The sequence below is a fragment of the Poecilia reticulata genome, chromosome 17 (assembly GCF_904066995.2).
Source record: "Poecilia reticulata chromosome 17, P_reticulata-male-v2, whole genome shotgun sequence".
NCBI classification, from domain to species: domain Eukaryota; kingdom Metazoa; phylum Chordata; class Actinopteri; order Cyprinodontiformes; family Poeciliidae; genus Poecilia; species Poecilia reticulata.
In genome coordinates this window covers 3,566,502-3,580,315 of record NC_088846.1, presented here as the reverse complement: position 1 = coordinate 3,580,315, position 13,814 = coordinate 3,566,502, and the positions used below count along the sequence as shown (strand labels likewise).

Genomic DNA, 13,814 nt, shown 5'->3' with positions numbered 1-13,814 from the left:
ATACAGTGCCACTCAAAACTCTATTTGTGGTAGCTCTGTTAATATCAGGAGTAAATAGAGGCTCCATGACGTCCTGGGTGAAGAGCCATATTGCCCAAACCAGAGCTTGTGAATATATCAGCATTTCAAGTTTCAGCTTCAAATTATCTGCAGCTCTCACAGATTTAAAATCAATGTCATGAGCAATCAATGCCCAGCTGTGATATTAAATATAGTAACTGTCATAGCTAACAGATCAAAACCTTCAGCTAACAACAGCAAAAACAATAGAGAAGAACAAGAATAAACAGTCCCACTTTCTGAGTGAAGCTAGCAAGCTAGCATAGCATTGTACATGCAGGTTATGTTAACAGCCCTGGCCATGTACTGGACCCTACAGACTTAGTTACTATTTCTGATACCAATAAGAAGAGCAGAAAAATAAAACATGGAGATAAAGCTGAAATTATAGCATATCATTTTGTTGTTAACCTGTATGAACTGAGCTAACAAGACTCATATTCTGGGAAAACAAGTAATGTCTTTAGACCTATATTTTTTGTGCAGATTTTTTTTAACACTAATCTGTTTCTCATTAGAAAGATAGGAAAACCTTTTGGATGCCCAGGAGTAAATCTTAAAGAAACGTTATTTCCTACGCTGACCCTGCAGCTTTCTTTCTGAACAAAGGAGCGGAGCTCTAACGAAACGTGTCTAATGGTTCTTCGGTGGGATAAATGAAGCACTTTCAGTGAAGAACAATGTGTTTGAAGTGTAACAGGCCTGGACTGCTGCCCTTACACGTTTAGGTTAGGGCTGCCAAAGAAAAGTTACTGCAAGTTGACAAGGTCCTGGGATCAGTGGGTCACGGTGAGAAAGCGATAAAATATGTTTTCATGGGCCGTGAGCAGCTGGGAGCTGCACCTCTGATGGCTTTATTAAAGAAGAAAGAGCAGGGAAAAACTGTCACCATGCCAACCACCCGAACCACCTAATGCCACTAGTGACCCCACATGTTGGAAAAGTGAAGCAGGCAGCTGAAGTTTCACCATTGCATAGAAGAGAAACCTGCAGACACACTGCTGGACTCTGCAGACATTTCTCAGCTGGACGGCCTCCAAAACCTCAGCAAGGCTGCTTATTGTTAGGCAGGAGAAGAAAATGAATGGATTTATGGAAGCTTTTGGTTACAAGTTTACATTTTAGACCTCTTCCAAAAAGCATGATGTTATTTTAGATGTCGGCATGTTTCAGACATTATGTTATGTCCCAGATAGTCAAATCAGGTTCTTCCCTTCGCTTTCACATGTTTTTGTTCTCCCACATACCTTCGTAATCACTACTTGTTTGGTAAATTTTTCACATTGCTGTTAATGTTATTGGTTGACACACAAGCAACCCTTCCCCGGGGCTCCTCTCTCATCGTAAGCCAGTGTCTTCAATCTGTCAGCATTGCTTGGCTGAACTGGTTCAGGGTTATTCACCAAGTGATCTGAAAGAAAAACAATACCCAAATTTTGTTTTGCAAATTTAATATCATTCAAAGCAACCCTCCATAGGGTCAATTTAAAAAATATCAAAAGGGTTTATTACAAATGAGTAGCAACAAAGCAAACCAAGGGGTGGAACTGTAATTTTTCTAGAGGTAAATCTATAATTCCCTATGCTTAAAAAGAACTAAATTACCAAAATAATGCATATGACATTTGACTTCTGCAGGAAATCTTAATTTAGTGTGTTTAACTTGATAAATGATGAGAACAAAATCCATTCCCAATCTAAGTCCAATTTGTCGTGACATGCCATCAGACTCCTTAGTTTCCTTCTGTTCCACATTTAATATTTACTTAGCTGAAGCTTTCTTTACCTTTTTGGATCAAAGGGGCTACATGTTTACAGTTCTGGTTCAGTAGGTGCCTTCACAAATCTCATTTCAAGATAATTCCAGCTGCTTTTTCTTTTCTTTTCGTAACTTTTCTTTTTTTTAAAACCACAAACACTGTGGTCTATCTGACAAATAGAAAATCTTTCCTGCTCGTTAACCAAAAACTGCTTATGGGAGAAAGCAGTTTTTTTTGTAAAAGGGTTCTGTTAAGAGATTATGACCAGTCACATGTTACCTACATTATGTTTATAACAAGAAATTTTTTATTTTCAGCTAATTGCTATCTAGTGCATAGTCAAGACAAAAGGAGATGTGTTTTATGAAAAACAACCCAGAAGTAGGTTTTAGAAGTAATCTAAATGGATGAACATTGGCTTTGTTTGAGCAGCCATAGTTGAAAAGTAACATAAAAACTGTGAAACTTCTGTTTAACTCAATAATTAAGTGTAACAAAAAATGATTCCCATTTATGCATCAAAGCATGTCACAGACACTGTGACTAAACTCAAAACAATATGCACACATGGGCCATCTTAAATATTTTTAAACATCAGCGTCATTAAAAGACAACACCATCAAGCAAGATAAAAAGTACTATTTCATATAAAATCCATCCATCCATCCATCCGTTTTCTTGCACCCTTTTTCCCTCAGTGGGGTCGGGAGGGGTGCTGGTTATTTCATATAAAATATAGAACATAATAAAATTTGTAAATGAGAGACAAATGATGATGGCGAGTTTACTCTTAACATTTCTGATTGGCTGTTGGCTGCAAAACAAATCCATGTTTTTTAAAGTGAAGATGTCAAGAGGGTAGTATACTACAGGTAATATTTTTTTTGATAATTATGCCATCTCTGATCCAATTGAAACCCAAATCTGAACTTTCAAGATTATTTTCCGTACCTTCTCTGCTTTCCAGTTTTTCTTGTAGTTATGAGTTTTTATTTAAACCGTCTGACAAAGATCTAAATAACAAAAACAGAAGGGACACAATTCAATGGAGATCCTAATAAGCTAATTATGAAGCTCTGATAAAAAAGTATCTCATTGCATAATGCTGTATATTCCCACTCTATGATATAGTTAATTAAAAACAAAAACAACATCGCGCAGCATGCTCATGGTTCTGCTCTATTTTGTTCTTTTTCAGACTCTGATTTCCAAACTGATTTTCCAGCAGTTTTTTTTTACAATATTGTGATACATTCACATTAAGTACATTCACCTTACCTCAGATTACATTAATCAAGAAAACGCAACTCTAATTCAAAACCCATATCATTTAAATGTATCCATTTTGGATTCTTTAAAGCAGGTAATACAATATAAATTAGAGTCTAAAAACTAGAGTATTTTTCCTGTTTAATGTTTCTGTGCTTATCCAGGTTTATTCCAAAGTGCATTGAAAACCTTCAAGGATAAAAAAAAACATTATTGTTCCAATATTTGGAAGACTGAAGAGATAAGAGTGGAAAAAAAAAACTTGCCCTCATGGTTTGCAGTTTGTCCTGAACCATTTTCTCTCAAGACCTTGGCAGAGGTTTTGAACCTTTCTGTTTTTGTACTTTCCAAAAACCTGCAAACTCCCCAAACAAAGAGAGGGAGCCAGAATTCAGGCTTAGGAGTGTTTGGATTTTCCACTTCAGCTTTACCGAGGAGGGTCACTGGAAAGTTTAGTTCAAGTACTGTTAGCTCTAATTAACAACCCAGAAATCCACAGTCCGGGGGTCACAAGACTCACAAGGGTCTTGTGACCCACTCAGGTAAATTAAACGGGACGTCGTCGTCCACCTGGCAGAGTCCATTTTCCCATGAACACTGTGATTCAGAAAGCCTTCTGATGCGACACATCTGTGTCCTCACCGTCTCACTTCTCTGCACTTTGCTTCCCGCTCAGGCTGTTTCCCAGTGTCCATGACCCTAATAACCCAAATTCCTGCCTGATTAAGTTGGTTTAAGAGGAAGCCACACAGAGAGAACTTGGGTGAGCCTCACCTTAAATGGGAACACATTTTAGCTATGTTGGACCAATGATCACAGGGTAGGATTTCACTTTCCGGTGTTTGGAAGAGAGGAGCACCAGGGGAGAACGGATAAGGATAAAGAGGGAATGGACAGAAAAAAAAAACAACCATACCGTTGTCACAGAATTTTCTTGCCAAATGCACAGAGTAAAAGTTATATATCCAGTAAAACTGTCTCAGGAAAACCGCACATGCACTGAAATCTCCTCTCACACAAGCCCCCCTCTCTCGCTCCTCATTTCAACCTTTTCTTGCTCCCAACTTGTGTTATTATTTCTCCAAATTAATCCCACACTGAACCTGAGACTGTGCTCTGAGAAGTGGGCATAAGTCAGACACTCACACATCCAGATCGTTATGAGTGTGTCCTGCGTCTGGCCGAACCCAGAAAGTTTCCGTGTCGCCCGCTCGTGCCCCAGACAGGCTCGGTTTAATGACCTGAGCCCGATAGTTCAAAGCGGCCCTCAAACACTATGATTAATGAACGTGACCTGCTAATTTCAGAAGAATACAGCTCGTTGTATCGAAAAGTCCTCTGAAAACACGAGCGGTACCCAGCCAGTTAACATTCTTCTGTATTTTAAAGAAAAAAATTGTTTTAAAGAGGCCGATTTCATGATAAGGTCAGAACTAAGCGACATGTTTCATCAGCAACCCTGAAAGAATTAACTGCTGCTTTGTTCTTAACAATTTAAGCTGTTTGAACTTAAGAAAAGAGCCCAACATCAACACAACAACTCAAGATTACAGGCAGAAAGTTTTTCTCTCATGATTTTGCAAAAAGACTGTCCACTGCTACAAAGCAAGGGGCAGAAAACAGAAGTACCATGGGAAGCATTTGTCTGAAGGAATACAGCTAACAAATTGAAATTCCTTTTTGTCAGATCATGCCTCCTACAATTTGCCCTGCAGGAATCACTGTGGTTGGCTGTGTACTCTAAGCACTTCCAGATTGAAGCTGCCCTGTGGCACTTCAGGTTGCATAATCAATCTCTCTCACTGAGTGCTCTCCATTAATGGTGGGGCAAAACAGCCAGACTAACGTTACACACCGAAGTTGAGACACAGCCAAAGACAAGGCTCCCAACACGACGCACGCATCCATCTTTTACTGACACATTTCCATTTATCTGCAAAGACATTGCCCAACTTTCATTTGTTGAATGTTCTATGGCATCAGTTTGGCTGTGGAATGAACCAAGCACATTAATCTGTTGATTGGAGGATTTTTTAAAATGGCATTTTATAGTTTTATGCCTCTAAGCAATCAGTATACTTTTAGTGTTTTGGTTTCAAGTTCCTTCTGTTTGGATATTTGTGTGCCAAACACCTTGCACTTTCCCGGGCTCAAACGGATTTTATACCAACAGAGACTAGATTATACCTAGCTAAAACATTTCACCAAGTAAAGAAGAAACAACCTCGGGAAGTTTAATAAATGAGCATTGCTTTATGATCTTGATAACCATTCACATACTGCGCTACAGCTTGAAGTAGAAACACTTTATGCTAGCAGATAATCACACTGAAAGCGTATCATTCAGCTGATGCTAGCTGGCTAAACACTGAATGTGTTGAGATTCAGGGTCACATCCAGCCAAAGGACCCAGGATACTCAGTCAACGCAGGTCGGGTGCTTCATCCCCGGCTACTGAAGAAAGTGAGCGGCTGTGAAACTGGGCGGTGCAGTTTTCCTGTATTTCGGCACATGTCCTGTTGTCTTGCAACAATGGCGACTCTAAACACAACACTGGTAAAAATGGAGAATGAAATCCTCCTTTTTTAATTACGGTACTTATTTAATCGTAAATGTACTTTTTCAGAAATGACATTAAAAACATATCTATGCAAATGACAAAAGCCTAACAACACAATTGTTGTACCACCAGATATTAATATAGGCTACTAAGCCTATATTATATCCTCTTTCCCTTTGTCTGCCAACGTTATAACAAAAATATCCAGTCTGACCAAACTTGAATGTTGGGGTAGAGTGAGCTGCAAAGGATACACCAGACCTGTTCATTCAAACATGGGGAAAAGGAAGGACGCATTTGGAGTTGTTTTTGAATTTGGACAGCCTTCACAACATGGCAGTGACGTAATCGGCCTTCGGAGGCGACCTTCCAATGTTGCAGGCCTGAATTTAGACAAACCCAATGTGTTTAGCTGTTAACCTCCTGTGCCTTATTATCAGCATCGGAGTAGCTCTTCAGTATTAGAATGATATTGACCTGTTTTTATGGATACAATCAAGCTAAGCAAGATGAGGGATGATAAAAGGTTAATCATTGGAGTGTGTAAGAGTGTCACAAACAAAACTGCTCAAAATAAAGCTATACAGATTCAGAGTTAGCTTCAGTACAACGTTATGTTGAATAGAGTAACTATACTGCTAAACAGAACACAGTAATTGTATTCAATCATTTATTTAAACCTATCGAACAATCAACCAATTCTGTCTTGGACTCCTGATTATTTTTAGTATTTATTGCAATAAAGATGAAAGGGAAAATGTTTTGCTGTTGTTTTAAGTAACTGTGTACCTACAGCACGTCTAGATGCCACTGCAGTCAAAACCCGACAAACACAAAAAATCCCAGTTTGAAATTGGCTTTTATCACACCCTAACTGCATTTAATCCTATTTTTGATTTTATAGATTTTTTTGCTGATGGATCCAACAGTAGAAATAAAAGTAAAAGTAGCAATCCTGTCAGTACTCAGGCTTTGGGGGATTTCAGAGATCAGTAGGAGGAATTCATTGCTGTTACAATAAGTAAAATTCTTAGCAAGATAAGAATTTTTTTTTAAAGATGAATGACATGATAAATGTCCATACCATGAATCAACTGTGGAAAATGTAGTTGAAATAGAAGTAGCAAAAAGTTCAACCGCACTGTTAAGATTTTGAGGTTTGTAATTTATTTTTTTCATAATAGATCATAATCCAGATCACAATTATTTGCTTTATTCTGGGAAGAATCCAAATTTTCACCCCTGGTTCCTACTACTGCAGTTGAACTCAACATACACATCATGAATCTGGATAAATTTGGATACCAAAAACCGTACTGATAATTATCGAGTTTTCAAACTGGGTTCCATGTAGCACTGCTGGGATTTGTTTCCCCTTTAAAGGTTCTTCATTACTTACAAGTTTAATACCCAAATAATTGAGCATTGTGAGGTGAACTGTGGTGTAAACCTGCTGAAATTAATTTTTAAACCTCATGCATAACTTTTGATGATAGCTTGGCTAAAAAATCTGGATATATCTGGTGTAAAACTGTAAATTGATACAGAAACAGCCACAGTACATGATAGGAAAATATAATTCCTGTTGAAAAACTGCCTTTTGTTGAATAAATATGAATTCCTGACTGATCCTCATCATGTCCATGAGGGATCTTACTGTCAAATCAGACTGTACAGCTTGTACTTTCAGTTTTTTCTACCAGCACATTAAGTTAATAATACCTTGCATAATGTGGTTCCTTTTAACTCTCAAACTAGTTTTGATTTTGACTTTGTTGCTTTTGCACGACTTACTATTTGTGCCACTTACAGATTTTCAGTTGTGTGTGTGAATTATATGACATAATGAAAGATAAACCATGTAAATTTGCACATAAAGTATGTTTCAACCAGGGCTACAGGGCGAAAGGCTTTACGTGAAGTTATATGTTAACGAGGTCAATGCATCATGTCCAAATTGAAACCATGTCTGTCGCTCAGTAGGAAGTTAATTAACAAAAATAGCCACAAAGCTGGAAGCACAACATGATTTTGGCTCTGAATGGAAACCACCAAACGTGGAAAATATTTACACAACTGATGACTGTGAACAAGAAGCAAGTGTTCATTCTCCGTTATGCAGAACCCGTGAATCTCTATAATCCCGCCAGCAGCAGGAGATGCAAAACAGGGAGAAATGATTTCAGGTTGTCCTCAGTTCATAATGAAGCTAAGCTAATGCATATCAGCAGCTTTCAGCTACACATGATGTGTTGGTTAATATGCTGTGCCTTTAAAAAGCTTGAAATCACACTAGTATTTGTAAAACTAACTATGTTCTGAAATTATAAGTAGAAGAAACATTGATCTAGAAAAGCCCAAAACTCCACACAATAGATTTTGCATTATACATTTTTATCTGTATAATTATTCTTTTTCCTACATTAGTCATATTGTATAATTGACAGTGTTTTTACTTTGACCTGCCATCGCTTGTATTCTGACATAAAACATCCAAATTATCATTGTTTATCTTTGATGGAAACATTTGTATGACAGAAATGTCAGATTTTGTTTAGTACTAAAGATTATTTCCTTAGTGGGGGAAGACAAGAGGGAATATTTTAAAAGTGGAGCATCAAAAAACATAATTAAAGACTTTCTTTTTTTCCATTTTTCTTAATAAAATGTAATTTTCTGTTTTGTTGCATTAAATCTAAATGCCAGCTGCAGCTAAAATATAATGTGTGATTATTACTACCTGCAAAAATATATTTAATTTGTAACATTTTTTTCTGTTTATTTTGAATTTAAAAATAAAGTTAAGCAAAAAATATGAAATAATCACCTGCTAAATATTATGTCAACAGTCAGGCAGTGTGTTTAGGAAGTCAGTTTGCAGTCAGTATAGCAACACTGATGAGTGGTGCTCTGATTGTCTGTTCTTTGTGACTGAAATGGCCAAACTAACTGTAACTGTGAGTCACAAAGTTTAGGAGCATTGTTTCAGTTAGCTGACCGGCAGTGTGTAGCAACAGGTAGGGAAGGGGCAGCACTGCCCTTCTCTATTCATACAACTGAAGAATACTCTGGTGAAGGATTTCTTTGACTGAGAACCAGAACCTTTTAAATAGCGTTGCACCGATAAATCCGCCAGTCAATAAACTAGTGGCAATTTCTCAAATTTCAGAAGATTGAAGAACATCCAATAAATGTGAAACCGATTTTAAAGACCCCCACAGAGGTATGAAAATCTGCTCTACAGTGAGAGGGAGAGATGACTGACCCACGTCTGCGCCGCGATTAACAATAATCAACACACTGTTGCCAACTTAGCAACTTTCTTGCCATGTTTAATGACTTTTTATACAAAATAAATCAGTACTGGCAGATCTGACTTCATATTAAAATTGGTTCATAACATCAGCCAGAAGATTGCAATTGGTGCATCTGACTTTTAAAGCTTTGATAGTTAATACATGTTTAATACAAAAGTATCTCTTATTCCCTTTTTTGTGTTGAATTCAGATGAATCCTTTAGAGTTTGGATTAAAATGATCAGGCTAGATGCCAGAAGCAGCCTCATCACAGCCACAGAGCCGCCAGCTGCTTCTTAAGAAGAGCTCATGTCTGCAGTTGAAGCCGCTCTCTGTGACTCTGACCAGCAACTGAGCAACAAAGAGTTAAACCCATAACGGCAAATAACAGCACCACTAACCCTACTAAAGCCACATGCCAGTTAAAACAAACCAGACCACACATCAGCAGGCGGGTGGTAGGAGAACACGCCAGTCTGCTGTACCTGACCCTCAGCGGGGCCGCTGACCTTGTGACCTCTGATTGGAGGAAGTAAAGGCTGCGGCGGCGTGACGGGGCGGTGTGAGATGCCCCAAGCGAGGAGCATGTCCTCCTGTTTAGCATGGGAACAGGCTGCAGCACCAAGGAAAACAACAGCATGTTTACTTCAGGCTTGCATGCATTTCACAGACGTTCAGTGAAGAATGTGTGACATGCCTCAGCTGATGCTAAAGTATTCAGACTCCTGGATTGTTTTCTGTTTTGTAACTAAGAACGTCAGTATTTTCTAATGTGATTGGATTGGATCCCTGTGAAGTGGACAGAAATGATGCATAATTTTCCAAAACTGTAGTGAATAGAGTTTGAGAACTGAGACGTGTTTTCTGTCAGTACAACTTTTTGTCTCTAATCTTTTGAACAGCAGCTTTTCTGGAGGAAACTCTGAACAACTACAGACTAAATACTTTGATATTTTTTCTTTGCCCAGGCTCAGTCAGATTGGAGGCAGAACATTCATTTGCCGACTTTTTTTCTTCCGACCTGCTGAGTAAGAAACTGGAAGAGACGAAGCAAAGCGGGATGGATGGAGCAGATTTCCATCACCTTCCTGTTCCTGCTGAAGACAAGCATGAAGCTGCCATCACCATGACTCTCCTCGGCAATGTTCAGTGTTACTTTTCCAGCTCAGATAGAATAAAAGACAATTAAAAATAATTTTTGGTCTCTTCTGACCAGACGCCTTCTTCCACATGTGCTGTGTGTGTCCCCCTACATGGCTTAAAGTAAACTTTAAACAGAACTTATTTGGGTGGACTTCTACACTGCCTCTCCTCTCGTCACTCTTCCTTAAAAGTCAGAATTAGTCAAACTAATAGTTGGTACAGGCAGCAGATTCTCCCACCTAAGAATCAGACTAATTCTCTTGTTCCTCAGCCTGAGTTCAAATCGACAGCTATGTCTCATTAAGCTCAAACAACAACACTGTTTCACCTTTTCTGTGTACTTCTGGAAAAGTGTACTTAATTTTTGTGAAAGTAAAATATTTTAGTTTGCATTTTCTCCCGAAGCAGATGTGTTTTTGTCCTTTACTTCAGCTGACTTCCTGACTCACTCGTGACATTCCCGTCAAACTACTGCATCTCTCGGACCTCAGGTGTGTCGTGGTCAGACAGTCGGAGACGCAGTCGCAGGGAATCGTGAGCGATCTGCCAGGCTCCACTGACTTTAATGTTTTCTGTTTGCTGCACATCATCTGACCTGATTTTCTGTCGGATCGGACGCCAAAGCGGATCCGGTGTGTTCTGAACCTAAATCACGCACAGGAGGATTCTATTTAATAATGACAATTCAACTTCTGAAATAAGTCGGTTGCACTGTATCTCATTACACAATACCAAAGTTAAGGGGGCTGGAAAAATGCCTGCCACACAATTCAGATTTCTAAGTGTAGGCTCAGTCGCCTACACTTTGTATTTGTAACAAGACAAAATGTGAAGCAGCTTAAATGATAGAGGCATGTTTGAAAAGTGCCACAGCTTTAAGACACAAAGAAGAGAGAGGTCAGCCACGTTCTGTGTGTGTGTGTGTGTGTGAGCGACAGTGTGTATGTACATGACCGAATGAGTCAGCAGGTCACTGAGTCAGGGAACAAGTATGAAAGTTCATCTGTAAGTATGTGACTCAGTGAGGCATCATCTAATTCCTTTACCATGTTGACGCAGATAAATCTGGTGTGTTCTGGACAGACAGAACCCGGAGCTCAGCCCGGTGGGTGTGATAATGACAACATGATCCTAAACATCCCCAGGCAGCATCCCTGCCCCTGGTTAGCTAAAGCCAGAGCATTAAAAACGCCTAATCTGTCTCTGATCCCACCTATGAGTGTATTAGCAACACTTTGATTCGTGGATTTGCAGCCTACCACAGAACACAAACTCTCCAAGCCTCACTCTCTCTCTCTCTCTCTCTCTCACACCCACACACACACACACACACACACACACACGCACACACACACACTTTGATTTATACTTTCCCACAATTCACAGCCCTCACACTCGCACCTTGTAAACACTTCTTTCTAGAACTCATGCAAACCGAGCACAAAAACTGCATTCAATTAACAGCAGGTCAGTGTGTCCCTGAGTCCCACGCAGCTGGCAGGTGCGTGCAGGAAGCTTCCCGGCTTCAGCCAAGAGAAGTCGCTGAAGTGAAAGGAAGTCAAACATCAAACAATCGGCTCAGTGTTTTCACAGATCTACACTCAACAATTGCGCACACAAAACCGCACCGCTAACCAGCTACATGATGTGGTCCCCGGACCTTAAAAAGCCTTACCGGCTGTCCCGTGGAAAATCCGCTCCCGGTGCGCAGGAACAGAGCCGCTCGCGCCTGCTGCGGCTCTCCGCGCGCTGCGGTGCGTCATGTTTTCACAGCGTGGCGTCACGGCTCGCTACTGTCCACGGCAGAGCGTTTCTCATCTGAGGCAGAAGCGGGCTGGAAGAATCCATCGAGAAAGCCGAAGAGGCGCCTCCTCCTCGCGCCTTGGTGCGCGCGGCCAGAATGCGGTTTTCCCCTCTTTGGCCTGTTGAGTTTCAGCACCCTGAGAAAGAGAGAGAGAGAGAGAGAGAGAGAGAGAGAGAGAGAGAGAGAGAGAGAGAGAGAGAGAGAGAGAGAGAGACTAATTGTATATCATTACTGAAACTTTCACTGCGTTTTTTTTTTCCACTCTTTTTTAAATGTAAATTTCAAGTTGCATTTCAGAAGGAAATAGAATCAGAAAGATGGGAATTTTGGACGATTATCCAAGTTTATATCCAATAAACTTCAGTTTTCCAGAGTTTGTTTGCGGCGGCGTAAACAATCCAGCAGAGCGCGAGGTGGACCTGGAGGTAGGAGGACAGACAGACAAACAGCCAGAAGAGGAAAAAAACTGTTTACCCCCAATCTACTTGTGCCGCTCCGGTGACTCACGTCTCACCATCGCTTGATGAACTGAAGCCAGTTTTTCAGGCGAGGCTCCCTCTTTCTTTACCTCCAGCAACCTGTTCGGTCTTGCCTCTAACAGAGCTTAATGAGTAAATAACAACACGGCTCTAATAATGGCCCCCGCGCGTCTGTCTGGAGAACAGTTCGGATCGGTTTCTGGGTGTCCGAGTACGGAGTGCCGCCGTGCCAGGATCACTCTGAAGTCCGCCGTTTCTCCTGTTCACGCATCAGGTGGCGATCTGAGCTGGGAAGTTGAAAGGGTTGCAAAAGATATTCTCCTAGATCTGCCCATATCGCGTCTTTTACGCAGCTCTTTCCCCTCATCTCCAAGAACGCGCGTAGAAAGACACGCATCTATAATTAAACACATGAATAAATTAAGCACACAAAAAAAGTTCTGAACTGGTGTGAATCTACAGACAGCTCCGCCGCTCTGTCTTCTCCCAGCAGAGCTCGGCGCGGCTACGGAGAGGAATGGATGCGATGCGTAAAAACAGCGCGCCTCGCCTGACAGACAGAGACCTTATGAAACCCGAGCGCGGTGGCGGCCTCACAAAGTGCTCTCAATTTTCCTCCCCATCCACATGTCTCGGATGTCTTTTTGTTCCTGCTGCTGGGAGCGGGGGCGGGGGGCAGCTGTCACACGGACCAGTCAGGGAGCGTTTCGTTCAAGAATCTGCCAGCAGACATCTGTCCTTCACTGTTTATACTCTCAATCTGGATAAATGTAGAGCGCGTTGGCTTCCGCACGCACGAGCGGTACGGGATGGACCCTGTGCACATTCCAAGGATCAAGCGCGCGCCCCCGCGTGTTTGTGTGTGTTGTGCAGGGCTGAGCCGAAACCTCCAGACTGAACGGTGGTCGTTGCTGCATCAATTTTAAACACTCCGGATCTGTTGTTGACTGTTTTCTCAGCTGCTCGTTTAGACTCCTGACAGACTCAAGGCCCCAAACGGATGGCAGTCTCTGGATACTTGGAACACACTTCAGGAAGAGTTCCGAGAAGGAGCAGCACGCTAAACGTCTCTACAATAAATCAGGGAAACTGTTGCATACTTTTTTTTCCCTGATACCCCCAAATTAAACTCTGTGCCTCAAAAAGTCACCCAGTGAGTAATAAATAAAGTCTCCCATGTGTTATTTAAAGCCTGGGTGTAGTGATGGACTCTGACCTGAACCTTCAGAGTCATAAAGACAGCTACAAAATCGGCCTTCTATCACCTGAAGAACATTTCCAGGATTAGAGGACTAATGTCTCAGCAAGATCTAGAGAAACTCATTGTTTATCTTTAGTTGCATTGATTACTGCAGGAGTGTCTTCTCAGGTCTGGCTAAAAAAAAAAAAATCCTCCAGCTGGAGTTGATCCAGAACGCTGCTGCTGGTGTTCTGACTAAAACC

At 40.9% G+C, this 13,814-nt stretch overlaps 1 protein-coding gene across 2 annotated transcripts in view; it reads right to left on the bottom strand.

Annotated features, from left to right (window-relative positions):
• LOC103479139 (uncharacterized) overlaps nucleotides 1–13,543 on the bottom strand; it is a 31,266-nt gene extending 17,723 nt beyond the window's left edge. Inside the window, exons 1-2 of one of the 2 annotated variants that reach the window (XM_008433389.3) lie at nucleotides 12,367–13,543; nucleotides 11,764–12,028 (exon numbers count right to left, since the gene is read on the bottom strand). In XM_008433389.3, coding sequence (XP_008431611.1) covers nucleotides 11,764–11,851 — 88 coding nt within the window. In that variant the 5' untranslated portion in view covers nucleotides 11,852–12,028; nucleotides 12,367–13,543. Of the gene's footprint in view, nucleotides 1–1,307; nucleotides 1,472–11,763; nucleotides 12,029–12,366 lie in introns of those variants that run through there. The other variant, XM_081598719.1, reaches the window with a different exon arrangement.
• Between the last annotated feature and the right edge of the window lie 271 nt (nucleotides 13,544–13,814).